Source organism: Fundulus heteroclitus, chromosome 7 (genome assembly GCF_011125445.2).
Source record: "Fundulus heteroclitus isolate FHET01 chromosome 7, MU-UCD_Fhet_4.1, whole genome shotgun sequence".
Taxonomy (NCBI): Eukaryota; Metazoa; Chordata; class Actinopteri; order Cyprinodontiformes; family Fundulidae; genus Fundulus; species Fundulus heteroclitus.
In genome coordinates, this window is record NC_046367.1 from 12606134 (window position 1) to 12623817 (window position 17684).

The 17684-nt window shown below is 42.2% G+C and overlaps 1 protein-coding gene across 1 annotated transcript; it reads left to right on the top strand.

The window, feature by feature from the left end:
- The first annotated feature begins 142 nt into the window (after positions 1-142).
- On the top strand, positions 143-16751 carry si:rp71-68n21.9 (kelch-like protein 9). Its single transcript, XM_036138936.1, has 11 exons — positions 143-667; positions 1594-1647; positions 4042-4175; positions 4339-4520; positions 4751-4883; positions 6116-6312; positions 6499-6574; positions 6697-7254; positions 8447-8626; positions 8722-8835; positions 15996-16751. Exons 1-11 carry the CDS (start codon positions 612-614, stop codon positions 16493-16495), a joined length of 2184 nt encoding a protein of 727 aa, XP_035994829.1. The 5' UTR covers positions 143-611; the 3' UTR covers positions 16496-16751.
- The last annotated feature ends 933 nt before the right edge of the window (positions 16752-17684 follow it).

Sequence of the window (17684 nt, forward strand, 5' to 3'; positions counted from 1 at the left end):
GATGAATAGATGCCTTAACTTCTCATTGCAACTGTTGTTGAAGGAAAATCCCAGGTCTGCGTTTTGCAGATCAGTCAGTCGCCTGAAGAAGTGTTCAAGGAAGTTGAATTATAAATCTTTACAAAAAAACAACAACAACTAAACAGTACCATCAAATCTGACAGCAGCTCAATCAACCTGTTATGTGGTTCAAGCTCAAGTTAGACACCCACACATGTCCAGGTATCAATGCGAGATAAAATCCCCTGTCAAAAGGTTACATTGTTTTTTGCACTATAATGTAAAATATGGCATTAAATGCATTTAAGGGAAATTCCAAGAACGAAAGCTAAATACAGATTATACCATCCACCGTTTTGGAGATCTTACACAGGTTAAAAGTTATCCCATGCACAAAAACGCAGACAGTATCTCAAAAGTGACTTGACTGGGTGGAGAAGTGCAATGTGCGGAAAAGACGACGACTGAGAAAGAGAAGTAGCACAGGAAGTGACTGAGGTCTTGGTTAAGAGACGGTGATGCTCGCTCAGATGCGCCGACTCTTCAGCCAGCTGGTGAGGTGCAGCAGACATTTTCTGCTCCGTCTTCTTCTCTGAGTTCTGCTACATTAGATGGACAATCTGGAGGGGGGCCTAGGATCAAGTCTGCTGAGGAAGCTTTCCTCCAGGTAAGCGTTTGATCTCAATAATACATGCAGTAGAAGCTGAACCACGCTTAAGTCAGCTTATTTGAATATTTGCACACTTAAACTACGGGTTCTCTCTCCATTATTAACTCTAAACTATATAATATAAACTATATAAGTCAGTTTAGCTGTGTGTGTTTTTTTCTGCCAGAGGCCATTAATGTTGTACTAAAAACGGTGGCCATGTGTACAAATGTTCCTTTTTGACAAAAAAGAATATTTAAAATCTCTTTCCCACATAGAGGTAAAGGCAGAACTGTTAGTGAGGCAGTTTAAAATGATTAAAATTGTTTACAGAAATCCGTTCTTCCAAAAATGTACTCTGGTACACATTGTTCAAACAACAGTACACGCAGAACCACTTTAGTAATTATTATTGTGTGGGAGGCAAGACGTTTCACCAGAACACTCTGCTCGTTTTTTTTGCCCACATCTGTCTGTTTTATACGCGTATACGTGTGCTGCTAACTATGGACATCTTGGTGTTTAAAGCAGGGGACAGATCAACGTGGCGCAAGAAACTAAAGCCCTCCAAAGCAAAGCAAAGCAGTTGTTGAATAAACTAAATCGCAAATGCGACGAAACACACTCAAGATCACGGTGCGTCAAAGGGATGTGTTTGCAGATGGTGTCCGGTGGGTCCGACGCTGAATCAAGTGTGAAGAGAATCAGACAAGCAGAGTAGCAATGTTACATTAAAAAATGACAGACTTTAGTGCATTCCTTCAAATAAGGAATGAATGCGGGTTGGAATCAATTTCACCAACTTGCAGACAATGGGCCCCGTTTGTAAGCTGTCTCAAAAGTACACATCTGATGCATCTCTACCAATATACTCTGTCTACCAAAAAGCTTAAAAAAAACAAAGATTATAGTCGGCTGATGTTCTCTGTTTCTTCTCCGTGCAGGAAGTCTCACCAGCGCAACAACAGCCCTCAGCCTCCAGGGGACAATGAGCAGGGGTATGGAAACTTCTGGCCTTAAGTGTCATCTTTTCACTGTCCATTTCATCACCTCTCTTCAGGATATTGCTCTGCCTTTAGCGCATTTCATCACAGATAGAAGCCAAGTTGTTGCCGAAAGACTCAGAAACACATCTTGAACGAATGGCTTTGATGTGTAATGTTAATTACTGTGGACATGACTTACAATACATGCTTAAAATACTACGTCAGAACAACAAATTGTACATATTTGGATCATTACTAATATTATAAACAACAAAAATACATTGATGCTTCAAAGGTTAGATAGGAAGTGGATGAACCAGGGGTCGTGCACAGAAGAGGTTTCTTACCTTCCTGTTAGATGTCCTGAAACCTTCTCTGTTCCTGTGAACTCTCGGTTCTGTGACTCTCGGTTTCTGTTTGCCAGATCCTTGTCCACAAAACTCCATCTGTTGTGAATTCAGTCTCAGTTTTTCATGACAAAATGCCTTTTTGCTTTTAGTGTTTGTTTTTTAAGGGACAACCACACTGATTCTGAATGTAGGGTTAGTGGTAACATTAAAGGGTTACCACTAACCCTACATGTTTAAGTAGTGCCAATTTGCCTTCTTTTTACGACAAAATGCATAATTGGTCAAACGTTGCACTACAAATTGTGGCATCCTTTCAAGAAACCATGATTACATTGTTTTTTCCCAATTCGTTTAATTTAAAGAGGCGTAACAAATTGCACCCAGAGTTCCAATAAGCCAAGTGATGTTATGTAGCTTATAGGCCATTTCATAATATAAATGCATGTTTTTAAGGAGAGTACATTAGTTTTAACACCTTTCCTTTTAAGTTGTTTGGACTTTCAGCTTTCGAGGGTTAGTATTCATTTCCACGTCCAGAGATGATAAATATATTTTTGAAAAGTGTTAAAGAAAGAAAGAAGCCAAGCTCTAGGCAGCTAAGCACGGAGTTAAAGAGCGCTGATGTTGACACAGTTAAAAAATATTGTCACTATATTACTTTAGATCACAGGTGTCAAACTCGAGGCCCGCGGGCCGAATCCGGCCCGTCAAAAAAAATTATCCGGCCCTCAAGAGCCAAAAAAAAAAGGCATATCATGTCATAAAGTAGAGATATATATCCTATTAAAGTGTATAAAGTGGCTAAAACTGTGCCTCCTGTAAGTCTAACTCACCCAATATCAACTTTTTTTTGCAGATAAACTATATAAATGGTGCCTAAGGGTGCTACTTTCATGTTACTGTGCATTTTTTTATACTACTATGTGAAATGGAATGAAATTATGAAATGAAAAGTATCGTCTCTACACATGCACCCGGCCCTTTTAATGACTTCATGACGCCAAAGTGGCCCCATATAGAAATGAGTTTGACACCCTTGCTTTAGATTAACAAACTGTGCAGGGATTCTACAAAACATGGCATTAGTGAAGGGAAGCAGCTGAAAGTCAATTTTATCCTGATAATCTCCCCTCCATTTATGAGATTTGAACAATACTTTAGTAATTTCAAGGTCAAAATGTCAAAATGTTACCGCTGAAACTCTTTTAGTCCATCTACGGTTTATTTTCTCTCAACATATTATTTGATTTAAATAATTTTCAAATAATCTGTGAGCTAATGCTAAACAAATGATGACTGGGTAAAAAAAAAAGTAAATTCCTAATGTACAATCTGTCGCTGCTTTGGCTCTGAACTAATTCCCATTACAGACATCGTTTTCAGCAAGAATACCATTCATTGTTTCTTGCACTCTCTAATATACACTACATGTTTTATAGGTGATAATGATGATTTTGTTTTGGTGAGAAAGGGCTGCAAAAAGATCTGTTAGATGAAAAAAAATGGTTTTGTAAATTACTCATCTTTGAAAAAACAATATGAGCACTGATTAAGATTTCTATTTTGTACTTTTAGGGCTAACTAAAAGGAGCTGTTGCTCACCTTAACAAGTTCCAAATGGATGTCAGCCATTACCTGGTTTTACTTTAGATGTATATATTATTTTCTTTTCTTGGTGCCTGACTCTTTGAGTGTCGAGATCTTGCCATTAAAAAGAAGAAGTCTAGTTCTTGACTTTAGTTCCCTAGTTCCTCATTTTTAGATCACACCATGTATGGAAAACAAACAAGAGGGAAGAGTTTTACAAGTTGTGCTGAGAAGTAAAATCCATTAAACAACGTTTAAGAATAGAAAAGCCAAAGTTAGGTTGTGGCTTTTAGCCATGGACGGAGTGACAATTAAAGAAGTTGCATTGGGGGATGAACTGTGAGATAAAGGTCAAGTACTTAAAACAATTTCCAAAATACGCGCAGCTGCTTTTGTTGCTCTTATCCCCAATACTCCAATAGGGTTTGAGGTTTTTGCAGATTAAAACGGTTTATCTTTTCCCCTCCAGAGCGAGTGGAGATGACAGCGGGACGGGAAGACTCAGAGGCAGACTGTCTCGTCTGTCAGGCAGACATCAGTCCAGGGATCCTCCAAGACCTCCGGTTCATGCAGAAAGGCCTCCTGCTCCCCCTGTTCAGCAAGGTGTGTGCTCACAGCAATAGTCAGACTTCCATAATTAATCAAACAAAGAAGAAAAAAAACAGGATGCTGTCTCGTGAATATTTTTTGACTGGTTGTTCATCACTGAGCAACGCTACTGTGGCCTTCCTCATCCCTAGCTCTGAGTTTGTATTTGGGTTTACAGATGAGAGGCTTCCACCTCCAGCCCTGGTTTTGCCTTCAGTTTCCCATCCTCCACCAGCTCCTTTCCCACTTCCCGTAGATCAGCCACCCGCACGGCCCGACAAATCCACGAAGCCCAAACTCCCTCCCCGACCGCTCTCCAAGGTGTTCTTCAGTGATGAACATGGATCGGCTGTGTTGCAGGTAAACTCGCTCATGAGACCTGATCAGACTCTTAAGCGGCACCTCATGCTTGGTGCTAATGCAACTCGTCAAGGTTTAAGCCATAAACAATAATGTACAACAAAGAGGCGGAACACAGAATTGTCGACGTTGCAATTCCCATCGCAAATAATGTTGGCTGTTTACGGCTAAAATCGCTTTTTTTAAATAACGTTGTTTTTTTTAAAAAGTTTGCATTGTTTTCTCCAAAGGGCCTTGATACTTTCCGAGGAGATGAGACTCTCTGTGATGTCGTCCTGATTCCCGGAGACAGCACAGACGCTTTCCCAGTTCACAGAGTCATCATGGCTTCGTGCAGTGATTATTTTAAGGCAATGTTCACAGGTTTGTTCTACTTTCTCTTGTACGTGGTGGCAGACAGTTTAAAAGATCATGAAAGAAAGACGTTGGATTTAAATCGCCTCGCTCCACTGTGTTCATTTGACTTGAAGATAATGACTTCAAAATAAATAGCTAATATAATAAACATAGGCCAACTGCCTATGCTTTTTTTTGGCAGCGAATAAAAAAGAACAATCATAATGTAGTCTTGAGTTGTCTTACATCAAGCTATCCATCCATTGTCTTCCATGTGTCTGGTGTTTGGGGCAACAGGTCATGCAGGAAGACCCAGACATCCCTCCCCCTAGCATATTCTGGGCCTGGCCACTGAAAGTGTCTGGATATCCTCCAAAGCGAAGCACCCAGAAGTTATCCTAATCAGAATTGACTCCTTTCAATGTTAAGGAGGACCAGTTCTTTTTTTAGGCTTCTGGAGATGAGGAAGCTCCTCGCCCAGGCTTTACTGCAGAGTCCAGCCACCCTACAGCGGAAGCCTATTTCAGCCTCTTCTAGCAGGGATCTTGGCCATAGTTTAGAGGTTTCAACATAGGTGCACTAGGAAGTCATGGTTTTTGCTTCTTGACTCAGCTGCTTCTTTACCCTGACACCGAGCAGCGTCCGCGTTTGTTCTCTGTTCTTTGTTCTCCACCCGTTTTCTGGTGCGGAAACGAGGCCTCGAACCTAAAGGGGCGCTAACGCTAATCACAGACGCTTCACATTTGTGGTCAATCCTCTCCAGTGCGGGTCACAAAAACTGCGCTCAAGACAAGTCATCTCTTAAAAGATCTATTTAGGCCCTGAGGTATCCAAACATCACAGTGAGACCCTGTCCACGAACATCACAAACAGAATGTTTAAAAAGAGGCAGCCATTGGAAAGGATCAAAGTTCTCAGTACAAATTTGCTGGAAACTTTTTTTTTAACTCACAGCCTAAATTAACTACCACATTTCATCAATGTCATTGCTTGCTAGATTATCTAACGCGACTTATCCTTTCGCTTTTGATTAATGCGGAAGAAGAAGCTGTGCTGACCTTCTTCATTTGCCCTTCTTTCATATGCAGCTTCTAAGGGTTTGCTGCAACGCGCTTGTCAGAGTAGCAAGCCTTCTCGGCGTCCGCTGTGCCTTTTCAGCTCCCTGACGTTACACCGCATCAGACAAATCTTCTCAAGCGATGCAAATTCATGCATTCACCTTATTGCTGTCCCCTTTGTGCTTTATCTGCCTTGCTCAGGAGGCATGAGGGAGCAGGAGATGAGAGAGATCAAGCTGCATGGGGTCACTAAAGCCGGCTTAAAGAACATCATAGAGTTCATTTACACATCCAAAGTCATCCTGGACATGGGCAACCTCCAGGACACGCTGGAAGCTGCAAACTTCTTGCAAGTCATGCCTGTTCTGAGTTTCTGCAACGAGCTGCTGAGCAGCGAGGTAAGCTTCTTGTTTTTGTTTTGTTTTGAATTATGCATGAAGAGTGCTGGTTTATTATGCCGGCTCCTTCCTCAAAGGGTTCGTAGGTCTTCTGAAACCATTACTTAAAGGTACAAGACAGCAGCAGCAGATGGAAGGTAACACTTAATGAATTTGGTCTTTTTTTGTTATTTATCTTTGCTTTAGATTACAATTGATAACTGCGTGGAAGTGGAGCGAATTGCCACAGATCTTCTTCTTGAGGACGTTCTGGTGAATATAGGTGAGTTAAGAAAAAAAACACAAGCGTTGTAGCACTTATTTGTGCAATCCCCAAAAAAGGAAGTGCACGATACATTTTGTCACAAATTCATGATTGCTAATTCTCCATATCATGGCACCTAGGTAAATTTGTAGGCCAGAACCTCACAGCGCTGGTGGACTCCGGCCGGTACCTGCAGCTCTCTGAGTCCAGCATCGCCGACGCTCTGGCCAGCAATTCGCTGAACGGTTTCTCAGAACTGGAGCTCTACCACATCGCCAAGGGATGGCTGGAGCACGACCCTCCCTCTCGCCACTCCTCTGTTTATGCCCTGATGCGCCACATTCGTTTCCCCCTGATGAGCCCCGGCGAGCTGATCCAGATCTCTCAGGACGAGGAGGAGGAAAGAGAATCCATGATGCGCTCTGACACCGCCTGCGTGAACCTCCTGCTGGAAGCCAGCAACTACCAGATGATGCCTTACATGCAGCCGGCCCTGCAAACCGAGAGGACGCAGATCCGATCGGACGCCACGCACATCCTGGCGCTCGGCGGCGTGATGCGACAGCAGCTGGTGGTGAGCCGGGAGCTGAGGCTCTATGACGAGAACACGGGCCATTGGAGGGCTCTGAAGCCCATGGAGGTGCCCCGTTACCAACATGGAGTGGCTCTTCTGGGAGGCTTCCTGTTTATTGTTGGAGGTGAGCGCGCCTTCAGACACATTGCTAGCAATCAATTAAAGCGTTAATGTTCCTTAAACTTAACCTATGTTAGATTAAATGGTAACACTTTATTTGAAGGGGTGTACATAAGACTGACATTACACTGTCATAACACCTGTAATAGGTGTTAATAGACATAACATCTGTTATGAACATAAATGACTCTTTCTGAATGTTTAGGACTGTTGTCATTAATTGTCATTTGGTAAATTATGGCACTATTAAAGCAAAGTTGACATTGTTTAAAATGTCTTTGTTATGACAAGCCCTTAACTTAACAAAACCCTAAGTCAAACACTTAACTTAACCAAATCCCAAATCAAGCCCTAAATTTAACCTAATCCCAAATCAAGCCCTAAATTTAACCTAATCCCAAATCAAGCCCTAAATTTAACCTAATCCCAAATCAAGCCCTAAATTTAACCTAATCCCAAATCAAGCCCTTAATTTAACCTAATCCCAAACCAAGCCCTAAATTTAACCTAATCCCAAATCAAGACCTTAATTTAACCTAATCCCAAATCAAGACCTTAATTTAACCTAATCCCAAACCAAGCCCTAAATTTAACCTAATCCCAAACCAAACCCTAAATTGAACCTAATCCCAAACCAAGCCCTAAATTTAACCTAATCCCAAATCAAGCCCTTAATTTAACCTAATCCCAAACCAAGCCCTAAATTTAACCTAATCCCAAACCTAGCCCTAAATTTAACCTAATCCCAAATCAAGACCTTAATTTAACCTAATCCCAAACCAAACCCTAAATTGAACCTAATCCTAAACCAAGCCCTAAATTTAACCTAATCCCAAATCAAGCCCTAAACGTAACCTTGTCTCTGTTAATGTCAAGTTGTCATAAAAAACACATTTTAAACAATGTCAACTTTGCTTTAATACTGTCATAATTTATCGAATGACAATTAATGACAATAGTCCTAAACATTCATAAAGAGTCATTTATGTTCATAACTGGTGTTATGTCATGTTTATGACAGTGTAATGTCAGTCTTATGTACACCCCTTCAAATAAAGTGTAACTGATCAAATTAAGGGCACTGAGACTCTGCAAATTGTTGAGGCGAAAAGAACTTGATAGGATCTGCAGGTTCAAGCAAATCAGGTGAAACTTCACGTTTTGAAGGTTAACGCTGCTTCTCATTGAATTCTCAGGTCAGAGCACGTACGACACAAAGGGGAAGACAGCCATAGACAGCGCCTACCGTTACGATCCCCGCTTTGACAAATGGCTTCAGATTGCCTCCCTCAATGAGAAAAGGACCTTTTTCCACCTCAGCGCTCTGAAGGGGAAACTGTTTGCAGTGGGAGGAAGGAACACCTCGGGGGAAATTGGTAAGCTGCTCGAACGTCCCACGTTCAAGCCTGTAGCTTAGAAGGAGCGCCCCGCTGTAAACGGTCCCCCGTCTTCTCTGTCTAATTTTGCTCAGACACTGTGGAGTGCTACAACCTGAAGAAAAACGAGTGGACCTTTGTGACCAACATGGTGGAGCCACATTATGGGCACGCTGGAACAGTTCATGGAGGCCTCATGTACATCTCAGGTGAGACAACCATATAGAAGACAGTTTTATGTGTACAGATCTGGTGGCTGCGTTAGAAGTTGGTCAATTTATAACAGATTTACTTGTATGGCTAGAAACCTGCCTGCAGTGAACAGCAGTCAGAGTTTGTAGGCTCGGGAGTCAGAGGTAGAGGAATTAAAAGAGGAATTTTGTTACTTTTGGATGCTTTATTTTTTGTCCGTCTGGAAAAAACCAACTGAAACTTGTCTTGGCAATCAAAATGAATGATAAACTGAGTACCTTCACGCCTTTTTAGATATGCATGAGGCAGTTTACAGTAGTAGTACTGATAGCAGTCAACGGTATCAACAGTAGTTTATAGTTTTGCTTTTAATCAGCATTTGTGTTGCTAGGAGCCACGAATTGCCAAAATATGTCATTGCTGATCAGCTGACTCCGCTGGAAGTTATTTTAATTTGTCATTTCACACATATTACAATATAATAATAAAACAAAGCTGTGTTTATCTCACAAGTAAAAGAAACCTTTTGTGACTCCTTTGTCACCAGTGCCCCTCCACCAGCCTGTTACTAGTTTCCAGTAGGTCCTTCCTCTTGCTTGTGCATCCGGCTGGATCTAGAGACATTAACAAAATTGAAGTAGTCACTTATTTTACAGGTATATATGCTATATGTGCTCATGCATCTTTAAGTAAGTTGTGAGTAATATGAACTTATACAGCAGGTAAAATCGGAGGAACTGTTGTATTGCTCGAAATCAAGGACTGTTTAATCTTCAGGTCATTCTAAAGAACATCCCAGTAAATTTGTACATTTATCCTTTCTATAGTTATAAACGGTCTGTTAGTACTATTTGATGCAAGGCAGCCCTCGATATGAAGGTCCCATCTCTAAATGTTTTTTTATTTTATTTTTTGTGAGTAATTACATTATTATATTATTATTATTATAATTCGCAGAACTACAGTATCCTTCTTCCAAACATGGCCGTGCAATGACGTCCAAAAGGTTTCGCTATGGCCTCGTCTGAGGTTATCCTCTCGGTAATGATCGGTGGTTTGTGCAGTTCTTCTGCAGCAAACTCTGATGAAGCTGGAAAATTTTAGGTTTTTCCTTCAGCAGTGGAGTCTTGTACAGTACGTGTGCATAGAGGCCCATGTGGTTACTTGCCTTGCCTTGTCCTGGCCTGCCATACTTCTTGTTTTATGGGAACTTTAACTGCTATTTTTGAGTATTTCTTAGACTACCTGCTTAAGAAAGAAAACTACTTTAATTTTTCCTTTGTCTCCTCTATCAAAAATCCCACCGGTGTCTGTTTATGGTGAAATTATGTTCCTTCTACGTACAGAACATGGCTCCAACCAATTTGTGAACACCCGTGTAACTTTGTTATTGTGTAACATGATAGCTAAAAGTGGAACATAGAGGCAATTGGTATTTTTCCTCTGATTTGTTCATCATTTTATCTCGAGCTTTGTGATGAAACACATTTAATTGCGACTTGATTAGATGCTCAGTCATATAATATAAGCATAACCTTTGATGGATTCAAAAAGGTCTGATAATAAAATGTTAGGTTTTAACGTTAAACGGAGTTACGGGGAGCCCACCGGCACAGGTTTAGGTCTGCCTATTAGGAAAGTGACTGAAAGCCAAATGAACTCATTTCACCTAACCCACAGAACAACACTTCCTTCTATAAATGATTTCTGTAAAAAATGACTCATCCTGAGTGAAAGCCACAGCGCTTTGGTTTTAACAACATTTCCAAAAAGGTCTACATTTTCTCAGCAAGATGTACTGAAGTTCCTTACATTCATTCCCAGTACTGAAAAATATAGCGGCTAAAAGTATGAGCTGATATAGTATAACAAGAACTGCCCGTGTGATCATTGGAGTTATTTGTTACTAGCCGTCATGGCCAAAACAGGCCAACATTAAAGCTATATAAGCAGGATTATGCATGTTTGACACAAAGCTGAAGAGCAAATTACTCTGTGCAACCATCTAGCCACACTTCCTTTACAGAGTCCCTTTACAGCCGCTAAACCACACGGCATCTTCTCGCTATACTAATAACCACTGTTCACACAGTCGACTGAAGCGAGAAAGCAAAGCGCCTTTGTTTTTGGTTTGTTCACAAATTAGTAATAGTCTTTTAGCGCTGCAATCAGATCGTCACTCTTTAAACGTCTCTTGCTGCTGTCAAATGTATAACCCACTGTACGAAATCAGAACTCTGTGAAATGTCATAGTCCTCCAGAAGAAAGTCTGAGCATGGCCTGATCATTTCAAAATTACTGGAGAATCTAACATTAGTGTGAGTGAACTCAGTGCATTGAGCAAAGCTGCAAGGAGTACGCACACTCATTTCCTACTGTCTTAGTATTGTTCATAAGAATTTGTTTAGTGAAAGGTTTTATCTTGTTGTGCTTGCAAGAGACAGCTCGTAGACGGCACACTTTGAGCTGACCTACTTGAAACCTTTTCCTGTTCAGCCGCAGGCTTTCATAAGCCTCTCTCAACCTGATCTCGGTCTCTTAGCAACCTTGGACAGGAAAACCACTTCTTGCTCTAAGAGCAGAGAGACACCCATGTTTTTCATATGTTGGGCTGAGAACCAGGAAGCCTAAAGGCCTGTGGTTGAAGGGGGGGGGGGGGGGGGGGGGGGGGGGGGTGAGAACAAAATTAAAACCTATCTTTCACTTGCTCATATTTGTAAACAGAAATGATCAGTTAAGACTGGATAGAGGTATGATTCACTTCCTGGCCATTCTGCACAAGAGTCTGAAGAGCTTCACAAAGGTTCTGACGTTTATTTCACTTTTATCACATTTAAACACTGCACAGTCACAAGGAGCAGTGCATTTTATCGGGATTAAATGTGATCAAGCTACAAAAAGTAATGCATATTTGTGAAGCGTAAGGAAAAAGGACATTTTGATTGAGGTCTGGACTTCAAATTGGAAGGAGTATGTTTACTTTCAGGACTGCCGTGTATTTAGCGCTTTCCATCTTCACATAAATTCTGACCAGCTTCCGTATCCCTGCACAGGAAAAGCATTCTCACAGTAAAAGACTTCAACTGCAGTGAGTCAGAGTGGAGACGGTGTATTCGCGGTAATATGCAATGGTAATCTGTTATAAAAAATATACGCTTGGTAATATTTTTGCTGATAAGGAAAGAAAGGACATGGATTTGTTTCACACCTTTGAACCTGGAGTCACACTCTGCAGTTTCACAGGAAGCCGGCGTTTTTACTCACTGCAGAGGTACTAGCTTTACAACGTAATCTTAATTTTACAGTTGCCTACTGGGATGTGAGTGTATTTTCAGTTTTGTAGAATGTGTTCCATGTGGTAAATATTGTACATATGATAATTTTCTATCTAAAAATAAAGATCGCATATTTTATTGCGGCCGTTTTCTAGGCTCCAGTTTTTGTATAGCTTTGGCATCACAATACTGAGTTTAGCCGATTGTGACTTATCTTCAAGGTCTGCAAATAAACAGCGATAAATGTATGTTGAGCTTCCCTGGCATAATCTATCATTGATTACAGAAGAGCAGAAGTAGTCTCGCATTGCAAGTTCGAAACTGAACAATTGCTGTAAAACAACAAACAGGCTTCCATGAAAAATAGCTTCTCACATTAAGACTTCCTGAAACTGTACTTATACTGAAAATAGCAAAAACGTAACAACCTTTATACCAGAGACTGTTGCTAGTCTCTGGTATAAAGCTTGTCAGTACTCAGGTACTGACTGGCGGGTCATGACTGGCCATTAGGTAAATGACACGTGATAAAAGCAAGTTAGGTGCTGCCTGCACTTAAATACTCCTGCCATCACTTCATCTTCCAGTTCTTAGGCTGTTCACCTCGCTAGGAACCCCTCACTGTTTACCCAGGCTACCTGGGTGCTGTTAGTAAGCCGTTTATTTGAGAAATCTTGATGCCCATTAGCTTATTTGCCTTTAGCGTTAGCCACTGCTGCCATGTGGCCCAAGGAGGGCCAATTTCAAGTTTGAACAAAATGTTTTGTCTCTGTATGAGTAATACAGTTAGGTAGAAGTCTTCAGCTCGCTTTGGTCCTTACACAACAAAGGCCGGCACTTAGGTTGTCACATGTGGCTTGGTGCTGTCCACACCAGAAGAGCACTGACTGAGCCCGAAGGCATGTGTGCATTGTCGACCTACTTTTAAGCTTTACCCTGGAAAGACGGGTCAAGTTCATTGACGAAGGTAAGGGACGGACTGCTGTCTCTACTTATTACTGGACCGACCACGTGGACTACGTGGCGGGGTTAACTGAGACTGAACAGGAACACGTAGGGGAGGTGTTGGCCTAGTGGTTAGAGCAGTGTGCTTGCATTCTGATAAGGTTGCAAGAACCTGGTTCGATCCCCACAGCCTGCACTCGGGGTCCCTGAGCAAGACCCTTAACCCCCGATTGCTACCCAGGCGCCGCACAGTGGCGGCCCGCTGCTCCCCAAGGGGATGGGTTATGATGCAGAAGTGAATTTCTCCATTGTGAGATCAATAAAGTTCAGTTATTACTAGTAGTAGTAGTAGTAGTAGTAGAAGATGGCGTTTACCAACAGGTTCAGCTGGAGTCTCAGCAGAGGGATTATGATGACATTGTGCTGGACAGTGGCCTCAATGTTCATGGTTTGTTGGACGCAACCACTGGTGCTGCGTTGGTGGCATCACAAGACTCATTATTTATCTCACTATTCTGTCATGCAGCTGATAAACTGACCTTGGTTTGGTCTTCCCCGCCATCTGCCCAAAAGCCATCACACTTTGCAGGATAATCTCTTGACACCGTTTCTAGACATCCTGTCACGGCTAACTTCGTCATGGGGAAACCCACCTTTCTATCCTCGTCACTGTGCCCAGCTTTGGTCAATATCCAGATGTGGGTGGTGCAGACAAAGCCATGCTGGACAACCCACCACCCACGGAGCCTTCTCTGGCAGCATACCTAGCTCCATCCCACAACCATGGTGCGAGTGGACCAACTATGCTTCCATCAAAGGATTGTAGGTTTTGTGCAGTCACAGTTCTGTGGTTATTGAGCACAAACCCTTTTTGCCCTCTTCCTTTTTACGTCTGATGAGCAGATCAGACTGCATCTCCTGTGTCTGGTGCATGCATTACGCACACACATCGACCGCACTTAGAGCATGCCTTTATCTGATCAGTTGTTTGTCTGTTTATCTGATCAGCCAACCCAGATGTACAGTAGCACCCTTGGCTCTCTTTAGATGGGCTTCCATGAGTGAAATATGGGCTGCAGCTAGTTGCTCACCACCACATTCTTTTGTTTGGTTCTATCTTTTGGACATGACAGGGCCACTTTATCTGCCGGGTCTGTGCAGCTCTAGTATGTCTAGTGTGAACCAGGTGCACGTATACTGTAAGCCTGTATACTGTTAGCCAGCTGTGGCTGACTCACAGCTGGCTATCTGTTGACCGGAAAGTACCGAACCAATAGTTCAAGCTTTATCTCACGCAATTATTTTTATCCTCATTACAAACGCATTACTATCGAAAACAGTAACAAAGGCATCTACTGTTCAATGAATTATTACTCCAAAATATGTGAAAGACCGCTTTCAAATGCAGTATTATCATTCATTTTGTTTTGCTAGCAGATTCAGTGTTTTAACTGTCTAAACTGCTTGTGTTTATTGCGTTTATTAATGACACAATAAATACATTTTCAGTGTCTGATCCATCCATAGACTGCCATTACTCGCAGCACTTTTAAACCTGACAAACATATTTATTGACAAAAATACCACAGCCGAGATTTTTAGGCACCATCCCAACACCAGGTTGCTGGAGCACTAGCACCATTTCTTGGTTGAGATGAAGCATTGACCAGGGCAAGATTTTTGATAACATTGAGTAAAAATACTAAGTTATCTAAGTTACATGGCTAACATATCGTATGCCTTTTACTGGAAGACATAAAAAACACGTATTCCAGTTGTTGCTTGAGTAATAACACACTGACAAATTACAGGTAGAATTAGGTGATCTAACCTATAGTTATTTTTGATACAGAGCAAAAGTAAAGAATAAGTATTAGTTAATTCGTTTTTAAAGTAAACATGCTGATTGCACAGAATATTATGCCCTTTGGCTTGTTCTGCTCTTCGTGGACTAACCCTGCTAATATTCAAACTGAGCTGGTTCTTAGTGAAGCAGTCAGCGTAGGTAGCCAATCACAATTGGCTTCTTAAACATGCCGCTTGTAGCTTTTAAACTGTAGTTTTTAAAGTAGAGTTATCTTAATAAAAGTGATCAGTGGTGCTCCTATACTTTTATCATGACTGCCTGTGTGACAACCAGGGAAGTTTGATGTTCTTTAAAGTTAGGTAAAAGTGTAGTTGCCTTTTTAACCAGTTACTAGGTAGTGTACAGCAACAGGTGGGGGAGAGGCAGGCAAAAAAAAAAGCTCCACCCATTCTGGGAATTTATCTGGCATCTGATTGGAAGAGCTGTACAGTATGACCGTGGTATGTCAGCGTGTTTGAAGCAGCAACAGCCGTTTAAAAACCGTGGCATACCTTAATAATAGAAATGTCATCATGCGTTGTTCGGATTGGACAGTGAAACTACATTGTGGGTGTTAGAATTCATCAGCAGGTCTAAAATAGTTTATTTATGTACTGTAATGCCAAATTCTATTATTGGACGCCATTTTCTGGTCGTCTTAGTGACATTTAAACACCACAAAGTGATAAAGAGTTGCCCGTGGCACATCTCAACGCTGTGGGTAAGAAAGCTAGTTGTGCAAGGAAGAAAAACATCCTGTGGGTTCATATCCCAGACTTCCATCTGCCCCTTAGGATGTTCTCATGGCAGCTCCGTGGTCTGATCTGTTTGAGAGGTCCTGAGCCTGCCTCGGGTTTTTTCTGCTTAGGTTCTGCCTGCAACAGGTTCTCTAGGATACATTCATTACCAGAGGCCAGATGACCATAAATTGTTCTTTTGAACTCCACTGTCTCATGTAGAAAATGTAATACCAGAAAGTGCTTACTACCTCACCTCGCTGCAACATTTCTTACCAAAAAGAAATAATAATAATAATATTTTTTAAGTTTGAGTGTTTAAAAAGTTTGGCTAATTTTGCTCAGGTAAAATATGTTATTTGCTTGCTTTACAGGCGGCATCACACGCGACACCTTCCAGAAAGAGCTTTGGTGTTACGACCCAGTCGCCGACACGTGGAGCCGCAGGGCCGACATGATGGAGCTGCGCGGCCTGCACTGCATGTGCACGGTGGGGGACAGACTCTACGTGATGGGCGGGAACCACTTCCGAGGCAGCAGCGACTACGACGACGTCCTGGGGTGCGAATACTACAGCCCAGACACCGACCAGTGGACGGTGGTGGCCCCGATGCCTCGCGGGCAGAGCGACGTCGGCGTGACGGTTTTCAACGGGCAGATCTACGTGGTGGGGGGTTACTCCTGGAACAGCAGATGCATGGTTGACATTGTCCAGCGGTATGACCCCGAGCAGGACGTTTGGGACAGGGTATTCAATGTGCTGGAGCCCCTGGGAGGAATCCGGGCGTGCACGATGACTGTTCATCTGCCGGAGGGGTCGGTGGATGAGGCTGAGATACCAGATTGCCTGTTACCCACAGCTAAGAGCTGCTAGCCGCACAGAGGGGGGGTTTCCAGCTTACACTGTGGCAATAGGAGCCCAAAACAGGAAGCAGTGTGGGTTGTAACAGACAAGTTTCATGTGCAAATAAGGCTACCTTAGCGTTTGCATTGTGCAGTTTGACACTTTGACACACATCTTCTGTTTTCCTGTCTATTCCTGTCCTTTCACAGGCTATTAGCCATGTAGCGCTCCCCATGCTCCGCTGCTTGCGTTCTCCCTAAGACTCTGAATAAACGACCAAACCAGCCTCGAGTTGTTTCACTGTAAAAATGAAGCTCTCTGTTTTTGCAGGTGAGCCTCCCGTCAAATGAACTTATCTCCTTACCGTCACCAAAAGAGCGATCCAGCAATACAACTAATGCGATCAACTCGAAAATAGAAAAATCTAACAAAGAGGGGACTTTGTGAAACATAACTTTTATTCCTGTCTAAAACCAGTTCTGAGGAGGGAACAGAATTCCCAGAATTAAAATAGAGATGATGGTGTGTGTGTGTGTGTGTGTGCGTGCTGAAAAAGCCACAGAGAGGCTTGCTTGTGTTTTTGTCAAGTGGGACTCTTGTAGCTCAGTCATGAGACATCAGCCTCTGCCATGGCTACAGAGACCACACATCGTTTTCATGTTGTGGCAAAGGAACTTCCTGTCCCCTTCGTTAATTAGGCCTGTGAGCAAAAATCCCTGCTGTCACACTGCTGTTTGGATCTGTTCGATTTTTGGCAAACAATGCCCGGCTAAAAACGTGAGAAGATCCTGACTTATTGTTTGATGTGAACGTAAGAAGAAGTGACTGAACGCTTCTGCAGTCTCGATGTAATAATCCCTGTAAGATCACGCTCAAGGGAGGTGTTTCGTGTTTACTCTCAAGTTTTGGTTTTTTTTAATCCACAGCCACACATAACCCCCACAAACACCCACACACTCTCTTGGCTGCCTGACGACTAAACTACCCTTGAAACGTCATCCTTCACCTCCAGATAAGACAACACACAGCTGTGATTATGGCTGCTGTGCCAAGGCCTTCTTAGCTGCAACATTGAATTCCAGGCTTCTACCTTGGAGCACAAAATGCAAAGAAAAAAATACTTCATTTCCATGGCAGAAAGACTGACCGCTGCTAATTTGATTGAACTAATAACAGTGAAAAACTTTACAGATTTTCATGTAATTAAAAACCTGTAAAG

What these genes read in the sequence shown, in the direction of transcription:
- si:rp71-68n21.9 (XM_036138936.1), top strand. Translation starts at nt 612, where the DNA reads ATGGACAATCTGGAGGGGGGCCTAGGATCAAGTCTGCTGAGGAAGCTT. An exon ending in CTGAGGAAGCTTTCCTCCAG is followed by an intron (nt 668 to 1,593) that starts GTAAGCGTTTGA and finishes TTCTCCGTGCAG; the next exon opens with GAAGTCTCACCAGCGCAACA. An exon ending in GGACGTTCTGGTGAATATAG is followed by an intron (nt 6,575 to 6,696) that starts GTGAGTTAAGAA and finishes CATGGCACCTAG; the next exon opens with GTAAATTTGTAGGCCAGAAC.